General features: G+C 40.5%; 1 protein-coding gene across 1 annotated transcript in view; it reads left to right on the top strand.

The window, feature by feature from the left end:
• The window catches only part of DAW1 (dynein assembly factor with WD repeats 1), a 48830-nt gene that overhangs the window by 13811 nt on the left and 17677 nt on the right, over positions 1 to 17342 (top strand). Inside the window, exons 3-6 of the mRNA XM_029932902.1 lie at positions 2118 to 2262; positions 3887 to 3945; positions 9736 to 9858; positions 13485 to 13584. Coding sequence (XP_029788762.1) covers positions 2118 to 2262; positions 3887 to 3945; positions 9736 to 9858; positions 13485 to 13584 — 427 coding nt within the window. The remainder of the gene's footprint in view (positions 1 to 2117; positions 2263 to 3886; positions 3946 to 9735; positions 9859 to 13484; positions 13585 to 17342) is intronic.

The raw sequence follows: 17342 nt of genomic DNA, 5'->3' as shown, positions 1-17342 counted from the left end.
GCACCTGGGTGGCTTAATCAGTTGTGTCCGACTTCAGCTCAGGTCATGATCTCACAGGTTGTGGGTTAGAGCCCTGCGTTGGGCTCTGTGCTGACAGCTCAGAGCCTGGAGCCTGCTTCCAATTCTGTGTGTCCCTCTCTCTCTGCCCCTCCCCTGCTCATGATCTGTCTTTCTCTGTCTCTCAAAAATGAGGGGCGCCTGGGTGGCTCAGTTGGTTATGCCTCCGACTTCGGCTCGGGTCAGATCTCACGTTCGTGGGTTCGAGCCCCGCATCAGGCTCTGTGCTGGCAGCTGGCTCGGAGCCTGGAGCCTGCTTCCGGTTCTGTGTCTCCTTCTCTCTCTGCCACTCCCCCTCTCATGCTTTCTCTCTCTCTGTATCAAAAATAGATAAAACATTAAAAAAATTAAAAAAAAATGAATAAATGTTTAAAAAAAAATTTTTTTTAAATGTAGAACCTTAGGATACTGTAGTTATCCTGTGTAGTAAATAAATGTCTCAAAGTAAAAAAGAGAAAGGATGGATCTTATTTCTAGTTCTGCGCAAGAACCTGCATGAATTCTGCATGACATGGGGCATACTTGAGTTACTGTATGGGAAAAGACCAATTAGATTACCACAGGGCTGGGATGTGACAGCTAAATAGCTGGTTAATTTAGACCTTGCTGGCAAATCTGTTTTGATTTATGACATTTGTTGGAAATCTTTCCAAGAGGCATTATTTAATTCTTATGATAGTGTAACTCCTTTGACAACAGACTGGAAATTTATCAAAGCCATTATTGTAAACTGTCTCTGATGCATTTCTGTTCCAAATATTCACTCCTATTCCAATAGATTGTATTTCTTGAAAGCTGAGACAGTATCTTTTACACTCCCAGGGCAGAACCTTAGGAGGGCCTCAGCACATGTAGGTGGGATGAGTAGTCTCTAGCTCGGTGCCTTACCCAAGACTGGAGCTCAGGAGGTGTTTATTTACCAAGAGGAAAGGTGTGCTTATCAGGGTTTGCACTTCTGGGCAGCAGATGCTGAGACAGAGGTAGGTGGGTGACAAGTTATTGGTAAGTGACATCTGTGACAGATGGGATGTGACAGGGTTCAGCACAAGGAGCCATCAAACACGAGGATCCAGAGGTGATAACCTTTTCTGCCAAGCCCACGAGGGAGCTCCGGAGTAAAGCCCGGAAATGCCCGGGCACCTGCTCAGCCTTGGGCTCGGATGCTGAGGCAGAGCCTGAAGGAGCCACTGGTGGAGTCTGTCAGATACCTAAACACCCGCCCTCTAGCCGGGCCCCGGGCCCTTTCTGGAAGGGAGGGGACGGGGCAGTGCGTCTTTGATATACGTTTGTGAGATGTTTTGCAGAATGACCCTATTTTGGATACTTTGTGGTTTATAGACATTATTCTTGTTATTCTTTGTCTTGGACAGTTACTATTTCGGACTGGCAAAGCTTATCAGAATCACTGTAGGTTATTTGAATACTGAGGGAAACCTTGAATCTGTATGTTTCTGAGCAGTTCTTTTTTAAGAAAATGATGTTATAGCCTGTCAGAATTATTTATATAATCATCATTATTCTTTGAGTGTTCATTTTTGGTTAGGTACTTTCTCTTTCCCTAAAGAAATATTTAAAACTTAACCTTTCCAAATCTCAGTTTCTTCATCACCAAAGTAATTGTGATAAAAGAACTATATTAGAGGATTGTTACAAGATTAAACAAGAAAGTGTACATAAGGCACAAAGTATAGTTGTACTGGGAATATTCTGTAAATGTTCATTAAAGAGACAAAGGAAACAGGAAAAAAGTAAAGAGAAAGAGCTCAAGTTCAGAACCAGCATGCACTTGGCCTTGTTAGGTAAGCAAGTCAATATGCTTGCTCTCTTTCCACAGGGAAAGTCACGATTAATGAAGAATCATTCTCAAGAACCCACATCACTTTCACACAGACTTGATTTCTTTATTGATTTGTATCCCCTTCCCAGAAATCTCTTAGTAAAGCTGATGGCGTCTTTACATTTCATAAATGTGCTTTATAAATGCAATGTAATTCTTCGCCGTTGCATGTGGGTGCGGATTTTGTATAGAAAATCGTAACTTGTGTATGTGTGAATTTCAGCACTGATGTCAATGCCTTAGTCGAGGAGATACAGAAAGCAGAGCCTCTGGTCACGGCTTCCCGATCAGACCAAGTAAAGCTTTTACTACAGAGATTACAAGACAAGCTCAGACAGCACAGCAGCCACACATTCTACCTTTTTAAGGTAATGCATGATTTAAAAACACCGAATAGAAGAACTTCAAAGAATTAGTTGATATCCTATCAATTTGAGATAACATACAGATTATATTTTCTCTTTCCCTCTGTGTCTCATGTGTATTTGCTAAGACTAAGTCTCAACAAATGTGTGTTTTACTGACTGAATGAAATTCAAACGTTTATTTCTTAAGGGTTAAAGATGTGCGGTAAGTTTAGCTATTCTTTACAGTGTTCAAAGGATGATCATTAAGGCAGAATAATTGAAGTTTATTTCAGTTGGAGTAATAGTAAGAGGTTATGTGTCATGAAATATCAGTATTTACTATTTTCTGCTTCCATATGAACTAAACTATATGTCAGTAAATTATTTATTGATATGGCTTATATGATAATTTTAATGTGATGTAAATATGCCTATTTTTCTCTATAGTTTTTGATGATTAGATTAAAAGTAAAACAAGTGTAGTCATTCATTCAGAAATAGCTTTTAGCTTTTCTTAATTATTGAACAATAACAGTTTATTCTAATTTGCTTCATATTACACTGGTTTTCTTTTTATGATTTAAATGAATTTGCAAGAAATGTCATTATTACCATGGCACCTGGGTGGCTCAGATGGTTGAACATCTGACTTTGGCTTAGGTCATGATCTCACGGTTCATGAGTTCGAGCCCTGCATCGGGCTCTGTGCTGACAGCTGGGAGCTTGGAGACTGCTTCCGATTCTATGTGTCCTGCTCTCTTTGCCCTTCCCCCATTCGTGCTCCGTCTCTCTCTCTCTAAGAAATAAACATTAAAAAATTAAAAAATAAATGTCATTATTATATATTTGGCATATTCTGTCTCATACAAAATATTCCATCTTTGGCAGTCATCCCTTCAATGTATTATTGAAAGAGGAGGAAGTTATTCTTGTAATATTTATTTTTCCAGCAGGTGGCACTACTTGACTCCAAATATCAGCTCTGTAATCAGCATGACCTTGTAATTTATCTTCCAATGGGAACAGTTTTGATCTCGAAAGCAGACACTATTGATAATTATGCCCCCGCAGGAGATGTAACGGGGACTGTCCCAGCCCAGCCAATCACTCCATCAATAAACCGTACAATTTATGTCTGTTCGTTTGATAAATGTTAAGCTATCCTCTCTGGGCCTGACAATGTAGGAATCGAAAGATAAATGAAGTAAGAGCCACCCTGACTCTAGAGAAGCGTCAGGATTCCAGAAGTAATAATGAATTGTAAAACCTGCATTTGAAACATATTTAGTGTATTTCCTCTATATGCCGTGCATGCATATGGACAAAACCATGTGCAGTATTTAAAAGACAATATTATAAATCAGTGCTATTTGGTATCTTATATAATACCCGTAATTTATCTTAAAAACCATTTCAAGGAAAACATAGACCCAATATTTTTTTTGTGTTTATGTTAACTACCAAATGTAGTATCCGTCTTAATGGAGAAGATACAATGTATTTTTTTCTCATCGGTTCAGATAGCGAATATTGTCCACTTATTATGTATTATTAAGACAAACTTGAATATCTTCTTTGGTTTGAAATTAAAATTATTAAACTTATTTTTTTTTTAGTTTAAAACAAAATTTTTTTTTCACTGAAGGTTCTCAGAGCACATATACTGCCATTGACCAATGTTGCACTTAATAAATCGGGGTCTTGGTAAGTTTCTCTTATTTGTTTATTTAAAACGTAAAGTTTTAAAAATTTTAAATGAAAAACATTATTATTTATTTGTTTGTTTTCTTGTCTACAAAGTCTAAAGGATGTTTTTATTTTATTTAATTTTTTATTTTATTTGAATCCAAGGTGGTTAACATAGAGTGTAATAATGATTTTAGGAGTAGAATTTAGTGATTTATTACATACATGTAACACCCAGTGCTCATCCCAACAAGTGTCCTCCTTAATGCCCTCACCCACTTATCCACCCCCCAACCCAACACCCCACCGGCCAGCCTCAGTTTCTTCTCTGTATTTAAGTGTCTCTTATGGTTTGCCTCCCTCCCTCTCTGTTTTCATCTTGTTTTTCCTTCCCTTCCCCTGTGTTCATCTGTTTTGTTTCTTAAGTTCCACATATGAGTGAAATCATATGATATTTATCTTTGTCTGACTGACTTTTTTCACTTAGCGTAACACCCTCTCGTTCCATCCATGTTGTTACAAACGGCAAGATTTCATTCTTTACATGGACATTTGGGCCCTTTCCGTAACTTGGCTATTGTTAGTCCTGCTACCAACATTGGGGTGCATGTGCCCCTTCGAATCAGCATTTTTGTATCCTTTGGAACAATACCTAAGTAGTGCAATTGCTGGGTAATGGGGTAGCTCTATTTTTAATTTTTTGAAATGAAAAAAATTATTTAAAAATTATTAGACGTTATTATTTATAGTGGTTTTAGGTTTATGGCAAAATTGAGCAGAAAGTCCAGAGATTTACCATAGACGTCCGGGCCCCACACACTGTCAGCTCCTTTTGTTGACATCTTAACCCGAAGAGCTGTGTACTTCTTACAATTGATGGACCTCCACTGACAAACACATCATCGTTTACAGTAGGGGTGACTCTTGCTTTCTTTCATTCTGTGGGTTGACACATATGTATAATGACAGATACCTACCACTAGGCATCACACAGAGCAGTTTCTCTGCCCTGAGAATTCTCTGCGCTCCACCGGTTTATTTCTATACCTCCCTCCCTCTCTCTCTTCCTTTCTTCCTCCGCTCCTTCCTCCTTTCCTTTCTGTCTCTCTCCCTCCCTCCCTCCCTCCTTCCCTGTCTTTATTTTAGAGAGAGAGCAAGTGAGCTGGGGAGAGGGGCAGAGAGAAGGCGAGAGAATCCCAAGCAGGCTCCAAACTGCCAGATCAAAGCTGGACGCAGGACTCGATCCCACAACCCTGGGATCATGACCTGAGCAGAAATCAAGAGGCAGACGCTCAACCGACTGTATTTCCATTTCTATTCTTTCTTTCTAATTTTAACAACCAAGGAATAAAGTTTTTTTAAAAATAAAATTGTATATATTTAAGGTGTGCAACATGATTTGACATACATACACATAGTGAAATAGTTGTTGCAGTCAAGATAATTAATATATTATCTCCTCACAGTTGCCACTTTTTTGGTGTGTGAAGAAAGCACTTGAAATCTATTCTTTAAGTGTATTTCCAGTATTCAAGACCAAATTATTATTTTATTTTATATTTTATTTATTTGTTCTAATTTACATCCAATTAGTTAGCATATAGTACAATAATGATTTCAGGAGTGGAATTTGGTGATTCATCCCCTACATATAACACCCAGTGCTCATCTCGGCGAGGGTCTTCCTTAAGCCTCTTGCCCACTTAGCCCATCCCCCACCCACAACCCCACTCTGTTCTCTGTATTCAAGAGTCTCTTGTGTTTTGTCCTCCTCCCTGGTCCTATACTGTTTTTGCTTCTCTTCCCTTACGTTCATTTGTTTTGTATCTTAAATTCCACATATCCCTGAAGACATATGATATTTGTCTTTCTCTAATTCTGTTTACCATAATACACTCTAGTTCCATCCATGTTGTTGCAAGTGACAAGATTTCACTCTTTTTGATTGCCAAGTAACATTCCATTGTATATACATCTACCACATCTTCTTTAGCCATTCATCTGTTGCTGGACATTTGGGCTCTTTCCATACTTTGGCTATTGTTGGTAGTGCTGCTATAAACATTGGGGTGCATGTGCCCCTTCGACACAGCACACCTGTATCCTTTGAATAAATACCTAGCAGAGCAGTTGCTGGGTCGTAGGGTAGTTCCATTTTTATTTTTTGAGGACCCTCCATACTGTTTTCCAGAGCGGCTGCCCCAGTTTGCGTTCCCACCAGCAGGGCCAAACTCTTCCTCTTTTTCTGCATCCTCAACAGCTGTCATTGCCTGAGTTAATGTTAGCCATGCTGACAGGTGTGAGGTGGTGTCTCCTTGTTGTTTTGATTTGTATTTCCCTGGTGATGAGTGATGTTGAGCATTTTTCCATGTGTGTGCTAGCCATCTGGATGTCTTCTTTGGAAAAGTATCTATTTGTATCTTTTGCTGATTTCTTCACTGGATTATTTGTGTTTTGAGTGTTGAGTTTGATAAGTTCCTTATAGATTTTGGATACTAACCGTTTATCAGATATGTCAGTTGCAAATACCTTCTCCCATTCCGTAGGTTGCCTTTTAGTTTTGCTGATTGTTTCCTTTGCTTGGAGAAGCTTTTTATCTTGATGAGGTCCCAATAGTTCATTTTTGCTTTTGTTTCTTTGCCTCCAGAGACATGATGAGTAAGAAGTTGCTTCAGCAGCCGAGGTCAAAGAGGTTTTTGGCTGCTGTAGCCTCTAGGATTTTGATGGCTTCCTGTCTTATGTTTAGGCCGTTCATCCATGTTGAGGTTATTTTTGTGTGTGGTGTAAGAAAGCAGTCTAGGTTCGTTCTTCTGCATGTTGCTGTCCAGTTTTCGTGACACCATTTGCAGAAGAGACTGTCTTTATTCCATTGGATATTCTTTCCAGCTTTGTCAAAGATTAGTTGGCCATATGTCTGTGGGTCCATTTCTGGGTTTTCTATTCTGTTCCATTAATCAGTGTGTCTGTTTTTGTGCCAGTACCATACTCTCTTGATGATTACAGCTTTGTAATATATTTAAGTCCAGAATTGTGATGTCTCCAGCTTTGGTTTTACTTTCCAGGATTGCTTCAGCTATTCAGGGTCTGTTCTGGTTCCATATAAATTTTAGGATTGTTTGTTGTAGCTCTGTGAAGAATGCTGGTGTTATTTTGATAGGGACTGCGTTGAATATATAGATTGCTTTGGGTAGTATCCACATTTTAACCATATTTGTTCCTCCAATTCATTAACATGGGATATTTTTCCTTTTTTTGTATCTTCAATTTTTTTCATGAGCTCTCTATAGTTTTTGGTTTATAGATTTGTCACCTCTTTGGTTAGGTTTATTCCTAGATATTTTATGGGTTTTGGTGCAATTGTAAATGGGATCAGTTCCTTGATTTCTCTTTCTGGTGCTTCATTATTGATGTATAGAAATGCAGCTGATTTCTATGTTCTAATTTTATATCCTGTGACTTTGCTGAATTCATAGATCATTTCTAGCTCAAGCCAGTATTATTAACAATACTGATTATGCCTGCACATTATATCTCTAGATGTATTCACCTTACATAACTGCAAATTTGTGCTCTTTGACCAATGTCTCCCCATTTCTCCCATTCCTGAGCCCTTGGTGACTACTGTTTTGTTGTCTGCTTCTATGAATTTGACATTTTTTTAGATTTCACATGTGAGATCAGAAAATATTTGTTTTTCTGTGTTTGACTTATTTCACTTAGCATTATGTACCCCCCCCACCACGAAGTTCATCCATGTTGTTGAAAATGACAGAATTTCCTTCTTTCTCACAGCTATATAGTGTGACATCCATTCCCTGATAGGTATTTATGTTGTTTCTGTATTTTGGCTATTGTGAACAGTGCTGCAAAGAACATGGGAGTGCAGGTATCTCTATGAGATCCTGATTTCATTTTTTTTGTATATACCCAGAAGTATATTGTGGGATCATATGGTAGTTTTATTTTTAAATTTTTTTTTTTGGAACCACCATCCTATCTTCCATCATGACTGTGCCAATTTACATCCCTGAAGAAGCTAAGAGGAAGTGTCTAGAGGAGAATCACAGACACACTACCTCATCAGCCCTTTTGTTTAGTTGAGTTTCCATGTCAGAATTTGTCATTTATCTGTTCACCTTTTATCATTACTGCTTGACATTCAGACTGGTTTTTTATTTTATTTACTAATTGATTTCTTTACTTTATTTAAAAGTTTTTTGTTTTAATTTATTTATTTAAATTCAGGTTAAGTAACATACAGTGTAGTAGTGGTGTCGGGAGCAGAACCCAGGGACTCATCGCTTCTGTGTGACACCCAGTGCCCATCCCAACACGTGCCCTCCGTAATGCCCATCACTCATTTAGCCCATCCCTCACCCACTTCCATCCTTCAGCTCTCAGTTGGTTTTCTGTATTTAAGAGTCTCTTGTGGCTTGCCTCCCTTATTTTTCCTTCTCTTCCCTTACATTCATCTGTTGTGTTTCTTAAATCCCACGTATGAGTGAAATCATCTGATATTTGTCTTTCTCTGACCGACTTTTTTTCACTTAGCATAATACCCTTTAGTTCCATTCACATTGTTGCAAATGGCAGCATTTCTTTCCTTTGATTGCAGACTGGCTTTTTAATTTTGTGCATTTTTTTCCTGTGTTGGGGAAGTATCCTTCCTATAATGGTATATTTAAGGAATAACTAAGATAGTATTTTTTCAACTTTAAAATATTAGTAGTCAAGGGGTGCCTGGGTGGCTCAGTCTGTTAAATGTGTTCTACTCTTGATTTAGGCTCAGGTCATGTTCTCAGGGTTGTGAGATCGAGCTCTTCATTGGGCTCCAGGCTGAACATGGAGACTGCTTGAGATTCTCTCTCTGTCCCTCTCTCCCACTTGCATGTGCTCTTTCTTTCTGAAATAAAAAAATGCATATGAGAGGCCAACGTACAAATTATTCTCTTAGAAGAAGAGTCAAGCAAGAAGACTGTTAATCTTCCAGAAATATTCATTGACACTTACTAGTTTGCCAGTCATGTTCCAGGTCCTGGGGATGATGTCAGTGAACCACATGGGCAAAGGAAAGACTAGCAAAAGGTGAATGTGGCTGTTCAGAATGTGCTTTGGGGTCAAGTTGAGGTCCCAGAGACAGCCAATGCTGCTGGTCTTGTGGTTGTGGGACATGAGAAGAAGTTTGAATTTTCCTTTAGATTGTTAGGAAGCCATCTGAAGGAAGTAAAAAAAAAAAAAAAGAACTCCAACTTCAGTGTGGAAAATAGATTTATTAGGAGTAAGGACCATGTGCGAGCCAAGATCCATTAGAAGATAGTTTCATTGTTTATGCAAGAGATGGAGGCAATGGAGCCTGGTGAGCCATGACCATACTGGGGATGTATTTTGAGATTGGGATGACAGAATTTACTCACAGACTGTGTGTGGTATGTGAGGGAAACAGAGGAATCAAAGATGGTGCTAAGATTTTATGGACTAACCAACAGAAAGAATGATACTATTTGTTGAGATATGTTAGAATTTCAGAAAATGTTGCTAATTAATATTATTATTTAATTATTTATAAGAATACTTATTGGCAGGAGTACTCTTAAATTTATTTAGTGGCTCCTTTTTGGTTTAGGGATAAAATTGAAAAGTTCCTAGTCAAAGGATGTAGATATTATTCTTAATTTAACGGTTTTCCATACACAATTTCATTTTGTAAAAAGCAAGATAAATGGGGTTATAATCTTGCAGGTAAGAAAGACGATGCTATTGTTAACATTGTGTTGTCACTTTGTGATCTATTTGTCTTCCTCGTGTTAGCTTTATCACAGGAAGCTATGATCGGACCTGTAAACTCTGGGACACCGCGTCCGGAGAGGAGCTGCACACGCTGGAGGGCCACCGGAATGTGGTGTATGCCATAGCATTCAACAATCCGTATGGGTAAGCAGACGTTCGCTCCTTCACTCCTTCGTTATTCATCCATTAATTCCTTTACTCTTGTCTCCCTTCATTTATTCATCTCTCCGTTTATTGGGAGATGAGAAGAAAAAGGGAACTAAAACTTGCAAGTCACCTGATGTGTGCTTTGAAAGCTTTTTAAACACCCCCTTCAATGCTTAAAGGAGTTTGGGGATAGGTCTTATTGTTCTCATAGAAATTATATGAAGTTCAAGGATGCTTCTCAGGATCCCACGGTAGTAAAGAGAAGAGCAGGAGTCCCGAGTTCAAGCAGGGTTGAGACCCTTCCTCTTGGAATTCTCTTGACAGGCACTTCCTATTGATGTTTAGAGTGCTGAATTCTGGAGAAGGTGACAAATCCACAGAACGTGTACAATCTTAGCAGGAAAAGTTACAGTAGCATCCTCGATAACAGTACAAAATATAATAGAATTTTAAAACCAACCTCTAGTTACCTGATTCAACAGATTAACCGATGTTCCATCTAGCTCTCCTTCTGCATGATATGCTGCTCGTACCCACGGCCCCCTGGATACTTCCAGACACTGGGCCGCCCACTGGTGAGCGTTTCCCACTGGTTAAGTTCTAAATCTACCATGAGTTGGTTGTCTCTGTCCATCAATCTGCTTATGTTGGTTGTGATTTCAACTTTAATTATGGAACTTAACTAAATATTGCTTAAACTAATGAAATGTGAGTGTGAAAATAAAGCTGTTATTTATTCGTGAACACACCGGTAAGGTAAATCTTGGAAAAACTGCTAGTAAATGAAATTACAGGTGAGGTCAGTGTAAAAATGAAAAGTACATTGAAACATTTAGAACAATCTTTGTATGAAGATTGTCCTGCAAGTGCGTTTCAGTTTCTCAAATTGGAAGTTGTAGAGGTTGGATGTGATTTCTGTAGGGCAGATGATGAGCTCCAGTTAGCCATAGAAAAGGCTGTCGCATGGCATATTTGAGCCAACATTTTTAATGTGTGTCTTTTTTCATGACGGTTCTCTTTGACTTTTTCCATTCACCAAGCTTTCTCAATAAATATGGCCCTTTTTCCGTATAGTGTTATCATTATAGTATTATGCTATAGTATATGATGACTAGAACAAAACAGCAAATGGTTTAAAAGTTAGAAGAGAAAGGTCAGTGTGATTTCTCCTGGTGGAGCCTTGAGGATGGCATGAGGCTGCAGCAGAAGCCTGGCAGGCAGAGGATAGAGGAGGTGGGGAGGGCACCCTGGGGGCAGGCGCCCTGCAGCGCCATGGTGGGACTTTGCCAAGCTACCCAGTGCTCCCCGCACTGGAGTGGACGTTTCCTGGTGAGAATCTGAAGTGGGTGAGGTCAGAGGGTTACGTGTAGTTTGAATTCTGTTCTGGAGGACTGAGTTGTGATGAGGGCTTTGTGTACAAAGGAGGGACTCATGCAAAGTGCTGTTTTGGGAGGGCTGCTCTGGCTCTCAGAGAGAAGGGCTCAGAGGGTTTGGGTGGGGATGAAACAGGAGGCAAGGAAATTAGTTTAGGAGGCAGAGGAAATGATACATCCATGGGATGATGAAAACAGTCCAGGATGGTGAGTGACAGGGGAAATAAAGGGAATTCTATAAAAAGCTGTGCACTTAAAGTAGACATTTTATACCATAAATATTGAAAACTTGTTATGTAGGTTGCTAATGTCATTATATCTTTTAAAGATGTAACACTGTTTAAATCATATCAATTGTGATGGCACAATCAAACTTAATTGGTACATTAAAATGAGTAAGTATTCCAGTTACATTACCAAAAACTTAACTTTGATGTATGCAGTTTTACATTGTAGAGAATGATGGTTTTTATAATGCCTTATGGCACCAACCTATGGGAGAGAGATTTTATAGATATTATAAATGATGATGTTTTACCTTGACTATAATTCCTACTTTGCAAGGTCATTTAAAGGGCTTGCACTAGATTCTGCATGACATAATTCCACATCTTATAATATTCTACTTTAAAAGACATGATATTTTTGCATGTCTATCTGAGAACAAAGTTTTGGGGGCTAGAGAGGTGAGCAACTCTTCATCTTTGGCCTTTCTATTGCATTCGACTAAGACCCCTGATGTAACACTTGCTTGTCCGGTTACATAGTCTGATAATTTATGTATGGTTTAAAGCAACATTTGGGGAGTTCAGCAGAGTAAGTTCAAGATTCAAGAAGCCACCAAAGAATGAGTGTGTGTGTGCGTATGTGTAGGTGGGAGAGAGAGAGAGAGAGATGAACCAGTTTAGTATTTACATGTTTTATATATTGGGTCAGGAGTAAGCTTTGATCCTGTAAAGTAATTCTAAAAAATATGAAATCAGTATTATCTTTTATAATGTAGTGGCGTATAGGTATAGAAAGCAGTGTGTGATCAAACAGGAATTGAGAAACAATTGTCTGACAGTTGGGAGACAACGTGTTTGAGGAGGAGGAGGGTTGGAGAAAGGAGGGGAGGGGCTGATCGAGAGCACACGGCACTCAGCACATCTGAGCAGAAGGTGAGGACATCAGCAGCCAGTGAGAAACGCTCAGAGAGGATGGGGAGAGAGCCAGTGCAGGCTTTGGGTTGACAACCAGCCTTGAGTGTTAAGAAGCTCGAGGTGGGTGGGTGTGTATTCTCCAGAGCAGACTGTTTCTGGAGCACGGCGCGTGGACAGAAAGGACCTCACTCCTTTAGTATCAGTGGTCTGAGAGCAAAGGAGAGAAACAGGGCATTAATGTTAGTCTGGATAAAATATAAATCCTACAACCGTGCCAAGCACATATAATTTGCTTTAAGAGACGTATTTTGGGTCTTAAGACCCTTCACATATTTGAACAATGAGCTTGCACTGTAGTTGATGACCCCATTGGGTGGAACATTTTGATGACTTGCTATAAAAGATAGGAGTCAATGGTAAAGGAGAAGACTTAGGTCCGTGATCAGAGGTTAAACAGGCCAACCTTCTCTTATCTGTCCGGTGTTGATAGTGACTATCAATGATATCAAATGCTCTACAGTAAACCTGGAAAGCGTCTTGTTTGAAATGGACTGAGATCTTAACAGATTTCCTCTGTAAATCTTCCTTGTTCAAAGGTCTTACAACTGGATATGAGCAGAATTACTTTCCCAAGGAGACACTCAATTCTCAAAAACATATCTAGCCATATGGTTCATTGGCTTTCTACTTTTTTCATTTTTCTTCTTTGAAATTCAACATTATCCTTGTCAGTAGATCTAGTAATAGAATCTTTCCACATTTCTGCACCTCATACATTTTTCATTTCCATTTGGTAGCAGTTTTCTAAGCTGAAATTTTTACCATATTCATTGTGCTAGTTTAAAAACTTACTGTCATCCCAAACATAATTTTATGCCTTTCATGTAAAATATTTAAAATTAAATGCATAAATAGATAGCATTGAAAAATTGGACCTTAAAGTTGTTATCCACCAAAACAAACATAGGATTGTTTATTGTTTTAGAAATGAAGTAACTTTCTGACTATATATAGGCCTGTTTAATAGTATGTGTTGTCTTCATTCAGGGTATCATATTGTGTGTTTGAATTTGTTTTCAAAATCCACATTTTTTTTTTTTAATCTTAGTGACAAAATTGCTACTGGATCCTTTGATAAGACCTGTAAGCTATGGAGTGTAGAAACGGGGAAATGTTACCACACCTTTAGGGGTCACACAGCAGAAATAGTGAGTACATTTATTTTATTATATTTTTTATGTTGCTCTTTCTTTCTCCTCCTTCTCCACCTCCTTCACCACCTCCTTCTCCTCCTCCTCCTCCTCCTCCTCCTCCTCCTCCCCCTCCTCCTCCTCCTTCTTCTTCTTCTTCTTCTTCTTCTTCTTCTTCTTCTTCTTCTTCTTCTTCTTCTTCCTCTTCTTCTATTTCTTCTTCTTCTTTATTTTTCTCTTTCTCTCTTTTTTTAATAGACTTTATTTTTTAGAGCAGTATTAGAGTCATAGAAAAACTGAGTAAAAAGTACAGAGATGTGCCATATATTCCCACCTGGCTTCCCCAAACCAAGCATGTCCCTTAATGAACATCCCCCACCAAAATGGTACCTTTGTTACAACTGAAGAACCTACATCAATACACCATTGCCCCTTCTTTTTAGGAGTCCATTATAAAAGTGGTGGCTCTACCTTTATGATTAATATTATAGTTATATCCAGTATTTTTAGTTTACATTTATTTTATATGGTGACATTCACGTAATTTACAAACTATTTGAGTTTTCATATCTTGCAGCTGTTGTTCCGTAACCGGTATCCTGCATTGATCAATCTGCTGTGTAACATGATAAACATTTAAGTCCAGTATCCAACGTGACTTTTTCTATTTCACTGACTTGCTTTTGAAGGACTGACTCGATGGGGGTTGATAAAATTCTTGAAATAGCGTTGAAAGTACCTTTTTTTTTTAATATCACAGAAGGCATTTAGGCTGATTGTTTCCTGGATATCATTAGAACTCACATTTGCATAAACAGTTTGATACTCTAAATAGCTTTCACTATTGGGAGGCCTTACCCTTGGACAATTCTGTGTTACAGCTTATAACAATTAGTGAGATAATTGGCACCCTACGGAACAAATGAGAGCTTTTAAAAATAAACAAGCTGCTTATTTTAGGAGTAAAATTTATTTATATTTATCCTTCAGATGCATGGCGTATTCATCCAATAAGGGCTCATGCTATGTTTAATACTTTGCTAGACACGGGGGGATAATGCAGTGGAAAACTATAACCTGACTCATTAATTGCACTTTCTGTGCACAAAGCACTGTCCTAAGCCCTTCACATATGTTAGCTTAGTTGCACCTCAAAACAGCCCTAAGGGCTAGATATTTCCCCCTTTTACAGTTGAAGATGCCGAGGCATAGAGAGAATAAGTAATGTGCCCAAAGTCATAAGAAAGACATAATCCTCATTCTCACACTCGCTTGGAATTTTGAAAGGTTTTTTTTTATATATGGTTCCTAGGAAAACACTGATATTTATCATAATCATCAACATCAATAAATATTCACTAACTATTGACTGTGTGTCGAGCCTCTGTGTTTGGCGTGCCAAATAGAATCGCACAGAGATCTTGCCCTGCAGGGATTTTGTGTATTAGTAGAGGGAGTAGAGGCATCAGTAACTAAGTTCAAAGGCTCTTGTGGGCGTGCTAGAAGTTGGTGGACAGTCTGGTGTGGTCACAAAGGGGAGCGCCCAGCAGGGGGGTGTTGAGGACAGGCGTTTCAGTGTCCTCCAGGAAGAAGGAGTGGCATGCCCAGAGGAGGTGTACAACAGTGGTGGGGGCTTTGGGACTCAGGTGAGTGTGTGTGGCCAGAGCAGGGCCTCCCAACCTCATCCCAGGATGATATGCACAGAATATGCTGACGTGGGCGCACAGCACACAGAGGGGAGCTCCTTCTGCCCGGAGGCAGTGGTGCTGGCCGAGGACCCCTCGTGCTGCCCAGTTGCGTCAGTTAAGGGCACCGTGTCTTGACACATCTGCACCCCACTCAAAGCGTGATTGACATGGCCCGTATTACAGATTCCTATGCAATGCTAAGGAACTAAGGTTCACCCTGTGGATGGTGCTCCAGTGTTGGGACTCTTCTGCAGGGGACAGCATGGTCACTTTTACTCTTTGGGAAGATCATTCCTCTGACAGCATGCATTGCAATCAGAAGTAGGCACCAGCCGGGTATCTTGTTTCCACGCAGATATGAGTGAGGCCTGCCATGAGGCAGGCGAGGAGGATGGGAGAGAGGTCGAGGCAGAGAGGAGTAGGATTGGGTCACCATGTAGATGCTAGACATGAAGGAATCAAGGGGCCCTGGAGAGGGTCCCTGATTTCAGACCACAGCAGTTCACCAGTTCTACGTATAAATGGAAAAGCAGGTCTGTGTTCCTATGACTCTGTGTCTTAGACTGATTGATCAAAGCTGCCTGTGTGATGACTGAACTGAGCGGCGAAGTCTGGGCAGGAGACATGGTTATGTGTGTGAGTCACTGGGATCAGGGTGGCAATGGGGACCACTGAGCATCTGAAGCTTCTGAAAGGTAAAAGGTGAGTATGGGCAGAAGTGTGATGGCATCTTGAGCAGATGGAGATGAGAAGAACCCTCCAAAAGATAGGAAAACCAGATAGGAAGCAAAAGATGCAAAGCGGAGCAGTGTCACAGCTGTCAAGAAGGAAAAAATGTGGAGAATGAAGGAGTTAGCACTGCAGACGGCATGGAAGTTAAGCAGGATGACCGACAGGCCGTTGGATGGGCCCTTTAACTGGAGTGGTTCCAGCAGGGGTGGAGAGTTGGGGGGTGGGCAACCAGGAATTTAGTGGTGAAAGGAAAAAAAGGGGGCACATAGAGTCAAAGGACAGTTTGTTTTTATGTGCGAAAAGCTCAAGCATATTTCTAGGCCACTAGGAGGGATCTAGTCCAGAAGGAGGGAAAAATCAGTGGGCACGTCTCTCCTAGGCGTGTAGGCAAGAAGGTGTCTCAGAAGGGATCCCTCTGCACCTGAGACCGATGAGAAGGAAGAGAGGCCCCAGGGGAGGAAGTCCCCCCCCCCATAGATGAGCTTTCTCAGGGAAATAGTAGGAAGCCAGGTTATCTGTGGAGAAGGGGTGAGAACAGACTGAGGACAAGGGTGGGGAAAGGGAGGAAGTACCGAGCCAGAAGCATGGTCATCAGGAATGGTGCGGAGCACACAGCTGAGGACAGAAGGCACCAAAGAGCAATGCCAGCAATCTGCTATGCAGTTTTCTGAAGCTGAGTGAGGACGGAGGGCAAATGAGCATGAAATGACAGCCTGCTACGGTTGCTAGGAGTCTTACAGACGGTGCAGTGGAAAGACAGGGGGTGAAGGTATCGAGGATCCTGGCAGGAGTGATGTTCCCAGGGTGGCAGCTGAGGTGGAGGTAAGGGCTGAGGAAAAGGCCGAGGTCTGAATGAGATGGAAGGTATCCTGGGGATGGCCTGGAAAGGAAGAGAGTGGACATACTGGGAAATTATAACTCAAAAGTAGATATTGGTAGTGAATTTTCTAGAGGAAGTGATATCAAAGTCCAGGGTGTGGCCATGGGAGTGATGAAAGGGAGTGCAGGGTCACGGGTCAGGGGCACTGGATTGGTGGCTCACGGGAAAGCCACCTAGGACTTGGAATTGAGACTATAATCCAATAGCCAAGGTCCTTGGTGAGTGAGCGGGAAGATTGAAAGGACTATGACGTTAACAATAAGGAAGACGGAAGCCAGAGAGCATGAATCTCAAAGGAGATGAGTTTGGCTTTTGTTCTTGCTCCTCTGTGGTCTGGAAGTTGTGAGGGACACCGGTGCCCCTGCAAGCCCGAGCTGGGTGGCATGGGAGAGCGAGCAGCTTCTTCTCAAGAAAAGAGTGCTTCAGGACTGAATCGGCAAAATGTTCACTGCACTCGGATCTGATGGTGCACTGCG

The sequence above is a fragment of the Suricata suricatta genome, chromosome 3 (assembly GCF_006229205.1).
Source record: "Suricata suricatta isolate VVHF042 chromosome 3, meerkat_22Aug2017_6uvM2_HiC, whole genome shotgun sequence".
Taxonomy (NCBI): Eukaryota; Metazoa; Chordata; class Mammalia; order Carnivora; family Herpestidae; genus Suricata; species Suricata suricatta.
This window is presented reverse-complemented; position numbering and strand designations above follow the sequence as displayed.